The sequence below is a fragment of the Echinops telfairi genome, unplaced genomic scaffold (genome assembly GCF_000313985.2).
Source record: "Echinops telfairi isolate 266 unplaced genomic scaffold, ASM31398v2 ScPeMD7_3;HRSCAF=10, whole genome shotgun sequence".
NCBI lineage: Eukaryota > Metazoa > Chordata > Mammalia > Afrosoricida > Tenrecidae > Echinops > Echinops telfairi.
The window spans coordinates 51,790,239-51,798,937 of NW_022103899.1; the positions used below are offsets into that span (position 1 = coordinate 51,790,239).

Genomic DNA, 8,699 nt, shown 5'->3' on the forward strand with positions numbered 1-8,699 from the left:
GCTGATATTCAGGTCGGCTTATACTCAAGTATATATGGGATATAGGATATATATATATATATACGTATATACATAAAATCAAACTCAAATAGTATAGCTCAATATCTCTAGCTATGTTAGAAGACAAGAGATGGTTCACTGACAAATGACTTTACCCACTTTTAAGTGTTCTATGAGACTCGAAGAGAGAGAGGGTTCATTATTCATTCATCAATCCTTGTTTGGTACTTAAAGACAAACAAACTGCCTTAAGTCAATTCTGACTCACAGCAAACCTATAGGACAGGGTAGAACGATTCTTGATGGTTTCCAAGACTGTAACTAACTCTTTACTGAGCAGAAAGCCTCTTTCCTGAGTGGAGCAGCTCAGCAGAGTTTCAAACTGCTGACCTTGCATTAGCAGCCCAACTCATAAACACTACACCACCCGGGATCCCTAGATTCTCCGAAACACTCTTACTTCTGTCTGAATTGTTCCTCGGAACTCCATACTCATATATCCGACTTTCTACTGGACATCTCCATCTGTAGACCTAACAGGAATTTCAAACTTAGCATACATCAGAGTGAACTTACTTTCACCAATTTTTTCTGCCTATCCCTCCACATCCGAATGGCAAGTCAGTTCTAGTTTCTCAGAAAAATCTTAAAATGTACAGATATCCCCCATGCCTCTCTGTCTCTGACACTTTATATTCAAGTTGTAAGCAAAGCCTGGGTTCTGAGTCTGAAAGATAACCAGCAATCAGCAACTACTCACAATCTCAATAAATACTATGTTGGTCTTTTTCTGGGGTCATTGTAATAGCTCCCTGACAAGTGATCTCTCTGTTTCAGTCCTTGACTCTTGAAACCATTGAGGATGTCATTCTTCTGCTTGAGACCCTCGAAATTAAAGAAACTTCAGTCAGCACAGCACTTACTATTCACCAGGAGTCCCCGGATGATATAAACTGTGCAGTGCTCTCCTATGAGCTGAAAGGTTGGAGATTCAAACCTGCCTAGAGGTGCCTCAGAAGAGGATCCTGGTGATCTGCTTCAAAAAGGCCACAGCTTTGAAAACAGTAGGAAGAAATTTTACTGGGCATACCAGGAATAGTCATTAATTGGAATTAACTCAAAGGCAACTAATTACAACAACCACCCACAAAGCATTATTTTAAGATCTTTATAAATGTTAACTTGCTGAATTCCACCAATGACCGTATGTGGTAGTGGGTAACCTTGCCTCCTTGTTTTATCAAAGAGGAAATGAGGCACCAGGGCAAGTCAATTGTGAAATTACCCAGCTAGTGAGTGGCAGGTAGAGTTAGGGCTCCAACTATAATATCCTGGATCCACTGTCCGGACTCTTTATTCCAATGCCTGTACTCTGCCGTGTCTCCCTTCCTCTGACTTGGAAAAGCCCACACCTGGATGGCAGCCTGCAAAGTGTGGCATACTCTAGCTCCCACTACTGCACTGACCCGCCTTTTACTACACTTCCATTGGCTCACTCAGCCACGCTGGCCTCCTAGTTCCTCCTGAAACACCCAAGTTCTTCTTGCCTGGGGTTTTTGCCTTGCTCGTCCTTTTGCCTGAGACATTCCCCTGTAAAGGGCAGGGTAGCTCATCTCCTCATCTCCTTCAAGTCTCTTTCAAATGCCACTTTTTTCCAGTTAAGGTGTTCCTGGTATCTGTAACATCTGAGTATCTCACTACCATACCCAGGCATTCCCCCAACTTCATAAAATCCCCCCAACACTTCTAGAAAGGCGGAGGCCATCGTTATCCTCAAATAACAGGGGAAGAAACGCAGCACCTGGAAGGTCAATGTCATGTCCAAAGTCACAGGATGGTAATGATGAATTCAGGAATTCAACTAGCTGCTGTGAATCCAGAGTCCACAATCTTACCCAAAAAATATCTATTGGCAAAATTTGGTGACTAATGGATATAGGAAGAAAAAGGTGGAAAAAATCAAGTTTGTTCTGAAGCTTAGAAATGAATGGGAAGGTGATAGAAACTTTTGCTGAAATAAGAACATCAGAGCCGTGGAGCAAAAGAAACGGGGACTTTTCGATTATTGTCAGCGAAATGTTTTTCATAGTGTGGCCCAATGTTCTTTAGCACCAGAATCACCTGGGAGTGTTTGCTGAACATGCAGATACCAGGGTACCACCCTACATCTTCTGATATATCATTTTGAGGATCAGGAGCCCAAGCTTTATATACTAACTCCTAGATTATCTTTGGAAGACACTAACATTTTCAAACCATCAACTGAGAAAACAAGCAATATTTTCATTGACTTAAATGGGTACCCTAAGCATCACCACCCTAATAGAACATTTGCAAAATATGCTATCATTTTAAAGCTTCACAATTTAGAACAGAGCTCTACAGTGATGTTGTTCATTGGTGGGTTCTAAATACTTAGAACACTCAGTGCCTAGACCAGAGTGGGTCTGCACTAAATAATTACTGACTATGTAGAGGCTGGACTTTGCCCAGAGAAAACTTTTAAGATGCACAAGGGCTCTGTATGTGCACATTTTATTGTGAGTAGTCCAAGACACCCATTGAGATTCTTATAAAAATTCACTTGTACCAATTGTGTCATTATTTCCTGAGGGGAATGGACAGAATGGGAAGTCTACTGGTTTGGGGCTCGATGATCTAAACGTAATTTCAGGCTTTGGCATTTAGTAGCCTTTGGATGCTAGCAAAATATCCAGCCTTTCTAAACTTCCAATTTTTAAATCAGTAATTTCTTCAGCACCCCATAGAATATCAATAAAGGTGCCAGGAATAACAAAGGATTCCTTGAAAAGATATTGTTATTAGGTGTACTTTTTCTTTTACACGTTAATTTGAAATTGAATGCAGACTTAAAAAATCCTTCAAACTGTTACAGTCTAATTAATAAAATTGGGACACAAATGGTTGTTTTAATGACTGATAAGGCAACAGCAATACACATAGCTATAGATGGTTTTCATATCATTAACAAGAGTTGAACTTGGTAAGACACGGCTGTTGGAGTTAATCTCACACTCTTTGTAAATTTCATTTGTGCAAGCTTATGGTAATAATGGGTGGGAGGCTCCTCCTCTGTAGACTTTTATCTTTTACTGATAATCATAACCTAATAGTTCAAGAAAACATGATGGCATTTTGAAAAGGAAATATTGATTGGCACAGAATGTTATAGCTCACTAGTCTGTCACTCACAAGGGAAAGTTTGAGCCAAATGACTTTCATTTTAAGACTTTTAGAGGAACAGGTATTTTTTTTCATTCATTATTTACTACATCCTTGATATTGAAACGGGGAGAAAAAAGTCGATTGTTTTAAAACCACCTAGACTTCAATGTCTCTCCTGAATTGTGGACACTTCCTCGTGCTGTCTTTATCCTGGTCTGGCATTTCAATGACTAAGCAGCTCTCCCCCTGGGCTGCAGGTAGGAAAAGATTCCCTCCCGCAAGGTGACACAGACCAAAGGAGTAATGTTGCCGTGTATATTTTAAGCACCGAGACAAATGCCACTGGGTAAGTAGAAAGAGCCCAGCTTCTCTGGACCAACATAAAACCTGCCCCTCAGCCTTTCCATACTTTCTTCTGATTTCAGGTTGAAGTCTTTCAGAACTTTCCATCACAGAGTCAGAAGTACAAGCCTCGGAGGCCCTGACAACAGACATCCCGTTACCGACACCTACTACAACTTGATTGGATACACGTGGTACACCCATCTCTGTTTTGGCTCTTCTTTCAAATCACTTACAAAACAAAACCCACTTAATTAGACCAAATGCTGTCATTTCTCTCTGTCTGCATCAGACTTCACAGCAGCATATAAAAGGTTAGGCAGAGGGGAAGTCTAGCAAACAATACACTGAACATTGTGTGCGCGTGTGTGAGTTAGAAAGAGAGACAGAGAGAAAGACAGACAGAGAGAGAGAGAGAGAGAGAGAAAGAGAGAGAGAGACAGCTGAAAGAGAAACAGAATCAGCTATTCAAATGATGCAAACAGTTCAGAAAGATATTTCCCAAACAGCAAAACACAGCCGTAATCTCATAGTGACACATTTCTGTAGCTAAAGCCAAATACGCCAATCTCTCAAGTGCAGCCTCTCTTAAGCAGCAGTTCCATCCACGGATGCGGTTGGGCATCAGATACTATACCATTAGGATGAGGGTTCGGGGTCTGCTCATTTCATCGTCGCTTTCCAGAGGCAGGATTTCATGGGAGGGTTCCTCCTGGCGTCGTCTACAAATGTGTGGACAGCTCCTCTGGACCACAGAGCGAAAAGCTTGAAGCAGAACAATGCTGGCAGTACAGCCCATAGCTGCATGCTGGAGCCTACAGAATCACTTCTATGTTGATGCTATGTTTGCAAAACAGTGGCTCCTTGTCCCTGAAAACAGCCTACATTTGCAGCTGCAGCCAGCTCATTCTCCAATCACTTCCTTGCACTCTGATCATCTGATCACAGCCAAATAGCTTGGATGCAGAGATGGGAAAGATTTGATCCATTGAAACGGAACACACTCAGGAATATTAGAAGCAAAGCGTTCTGCCCGCCGAGTACTTCTCAATTCACTTTGAGAGCATGTTTCTGGTTCGTCACAATGAACCTCCTCCATGCTACATCCAGAGGTCTGCATAAGTCTATCTTGTCGCAGGAGACTCAAATCAGCCCCTCCTTTCCAGAAGGACCCACGGAACCATCTGGCTTCACAGGGACAGTGTTCCCAGGCAAATGAGCGAGCATTGAACCAAGAGCGAGAGCAGGGATGCTCATTTAGGAGTGTAAACATCTCCCGACAGAAATCTCGCTAGACACCCCACTAAGTGATCGGGGGCGTTCACAAATTCCAGAAGTGGAAATCCTCTCGTCCGCCATGTACTGTCCCCCCACCCCACCCCACCCCACCCCAGGAATCCACACGATTATCCAAAGTATGCACACGTTCACCAAACCCATGTGAGAGTCGCCAGGGGGCCCCTGTGATTTCCCATCAATGGCATGGTTGTTCTCTTCCCACACAAGCAGTTCTGCAGCCTGATACATTTTCATACTGACATAGGCGGCCGGTGGGGCAGGAAATCTCTCGATCGCTGAGGTCTTTTCACGCGCTCCGCCACGCTGACCCCTTAAAACACGCAGCTGTCAAACGTTTTAACATCCCATCGATAAGACCCCGAGGCTTCAGGAGGGACCGCGAGGTCTTCGGTGGTTAAGAGCCCAGTACTGGACTCCTGGGAGAGTGGTCACTTGGGAGGGAACTGGGCCGATGCTTCGAAATCACGTGGGCTGCTTGGAAGGGCCTCAAGAGCTAATGGCGTGCTGTAAGAGAATAGGGCATTAGGGGATGCTGGGACTAAAAATATCCCACGGAAAAATGGATTTTGCTTACAAATGAGGAAAGTATGAAATCCCCAGTTGGGTTTTCAATGTCGGGAGCGCTCCGTGTCCAGCTCACCCTTCCAGCGGAACCCTCAGAGACACAGAGGGGAGATTTAAAAATTTTTTTTTACTGTAATGTTTTCTTTGGCATCTGGCCAGCTCCATGTGAGCAGGGTGCTGCAGGCGGCTGGGGAGAGGTTTGTTGCGCTGTGAGATGTGGCTGTCCCCGTCACGAGAAAGTTGCTTTTGCAGAAGCACTAATCGCTCCGTCTTCTGTCACAACATGGCATCACTTTCCTTGGTACGTTTGCCAAAGAAATAAAACATGTTTGGTTTGGGGGCGTGCTTGCTTTTTGGTGCGTGTTTTCATTTAAGAGGCTCTTGCAGCCAAAGATCTTCATCTCTCTCTGTGTTGAACAAACATCCCAGTGCTGCCGGAACATGAAAAAAAAGAATGCGGATACAGTCGGCCAAACCGCTACCTCCCAAGGGGCCTTTCCCAGCGTGCCGAGTACTTGGCGACACCATTTTGACTCCAGACAACTAGGACATTGACTGAGGGGAGCCTACGACGGAGCCTGTCTAGTTGGTTGTATTGAATATCTATCTAAATGGTGTCCACCAGAGGCAAAGTACCCCGGGAGCTGCCATGCTCCTGAGTGCAGCTTTTCAACTCTTATGGCTCCTCGGCTCCCCGTATGCCAATGCCCACTCACACCCACCACTCTCCTAAGCCCTATTCTGCAATCGCTTTCTTAGGGTCTGATACTCTGCTCATGATTATATATTAAGTGTCACAAGGGGCTGGTTGGAGATGCTTAAACACTCTGTTGGGGGAAAGTTTGGTCCCTGCTCCTCCCATCTGGGCTGCCCAAGCATAGGCTTTGGGCCCAGAACATTCTTTGATAAGGAAGCTGGGACTTTTATCTCGTTTGAGCTCCCAGTTGCTTGTCCTGATCAGAGTAGTTTTTTGCCTGTTCTGGGTTCTTAAGTAGCAGTCACTGCGTAAAGCTCATATGTAATCACCACATACATCACTTGGGCAACCCCACTTCGAGGAGAGAACAGGATGTGGCCAGGCTACCATACGAGAGAGGGACGTGTGGGACATCTTCCTTGCACTGACCATATGTGAGGAGATCGTGCTGGCCATGGGAGACCAGTGGCCACCAGGAAACTGGCCCTCACTCTGTCTCTTCTCTAACCCAGGCACGAGTGGAATAGGAGTGTATCTTTTATTGGTGACCTTGGACGATAGTTCAAGGCATTGTACCCACTCAAGTCTACAAATGGACTAGGGAGAGAGCTCTCTGAACAACACAGCACAGGCTTGGCAGAGAAGAAGCAATTCACATCCCAAATTCCTTTCTAGCCCTCCCTCTCCAAATCTGGCTAGTCTCTGGGGTGGCTTCAGTAGCCAGATATTTTGGCAGAAATCAAAGTCTTTGGGGAAGCAAATGAGATGCTTTCTAGTTATGAGATCCCTGCTTTCATCGATTACCTCCTTGCCTCTGAGGAATTCAGGCCTATTATTGATGGGCTGCTGAGGGACTCCCAATATTCTCTCCTTCTCTCTTATCCCCTCCCCCACCAAGTTAAGCTATTTTTCAAGGATAATTGTTCAGATAATAGTAGACCCCAGTGACTCTATAAAATGATACAAAGCAGCTTAAAGGCAGAAGAGTTTGGACACTTCTGCCAATATTTACTTATGCCAAATTTCAAACATGCAGGGACGTTCTAAGGAAAATAGTTTGGATCCAGAGATTGAAGTAAATCAAATTGGAATTTGGGTTGTGAAGGAGGCAAGACTCAACCCAAAGCGACGAAGTCATGTCCCTCTCACCTTCAACATACGGGCTGATATACATCAAGCATTTAAAAAACTGAGGTATAGAAACTTCAGCAGGTGTCTGCTATTTTCATTTGAAATAGCAGTCAGATAACTCACAAATTTGAACTTTGTTTTCAACGTGTGCACAGCCAAACTAATGAATATCTTTTGGAGACTCTCCTATGCTTTCTTATCTGCCTTCTAAGATATTTATTCAACATGGAATCTAGGAGAATGATATTTAACCTCTTGTTATAGATGAGGAAACCAGTTTCTAATGATTTGTAAGCTTAACATTTTAAAAGAAATGATGGGAAGTGGACTGGACTCTAGTTTATAACAGGTGTGTGTTCATAGAAGGTCCCTAGTGGATACAAACAGCTTGTATTCTACTGGGAACGGACAATGGAACAGTGTAATGGTTATGCGCCTGACTATGAACTTCACAGAAGAAAGACCCGATGATTTGCTTTCATAAAGATCACAGCCTAGAACAACACCCTGGACAGCACAGACTCCGTTACAGGGAGCAGCTGGGGTCCAAAATAGACTCAACAGCATGTCTAAAAAGCAACATGTAGCTGACAGGGTGGTGCTTAAAACCCACAAAGCAGCACAGAAGAAAGAGCTGGCGGTGTGCTTCCATAAAGATAAGAGCCAAGATGTGATTATAAGGCTGGTCTACCCAGCTGTCACGAGTCAGAATCCAATCAGCAGCCGAAAACAATAACAACCTATATTTACACACACGTACATATATCTTCTGTAATATGAAACACCCACTGCCATGAAGTCATTTCTTACTCACAGCAAATAACCCTACAGGAGAGAGTAGGACTACTGAGTAGATTTTCCAAGGCTGTCAATCTTTCCTGCAGCGGATTGCCCCATCCTTCTGCAGAGCATCTGATGGCTTTGAGGCACTAATTTTTGGGGAGGCATACCAATACTTAACCCACCTACCACCAGTGTATCTGTTACCTGTACACACACGTGTGCACATACATACATGCACACACACATGCACACACACGTGGGGTCTTCAAAAAATTCATGAAAAAAATGGAATGAAAAAATGGAAAGCTTCCACAGACATTCAAAACATATGTATAGATCTAGTGCTAGAGATATTATTCATTGATACAGTATTTACAAAATCTTGAATCCAGGTGAGATTGTGAAATTAAAGATTTCATAAACCAGTTCATAAGGTAAGCCAGTTTCAAAGAAGAGATGGCCAAGCAGTATAGATAGGAAGTAGCCTTCATGTCCATGGGAGTCCAAATGGTGCAATGGGATTGTGAGTTGAACTGTTAACTATGAGGTCAGCAGTTCGAAACCACTCCCACTCTGTGGGAGATAGACAGGGCTTTCCATTTGCATAAGCAGTGACCATCTCAGAAACCCACAGGGGCAGTTCTACCGGTCACTGTGAGTCAGGATGAATTCAATGGTAATGAGTGGATTTTTTTGA

General features: G+C 43.8%; 1 protein-coding gene across 1 annotated transcript in view; it reads right to left on the minus strand.

Moving 5' to 3' along the window:
- The window catches only part of DOCK10 (dedicator of cytokinesis 10), a 200,867-nt gene extending 196,540 nt beyond the window's left edge, over positions 1-4,327 (minus strand). The window contains exon 1 of the mRNA XM_045294740.1: positions 4,166-4,327. Within this exon, the coding sequence (XP_045150675.1) occupies positions 4,166-4,327 (162 nt within the window). The remainder of the gene's footprint in view (positions 1-4,165) is intronic.
- Between the last annotated feature and the right edge of the window lie 4,372 nt (positions 4,328-8,699).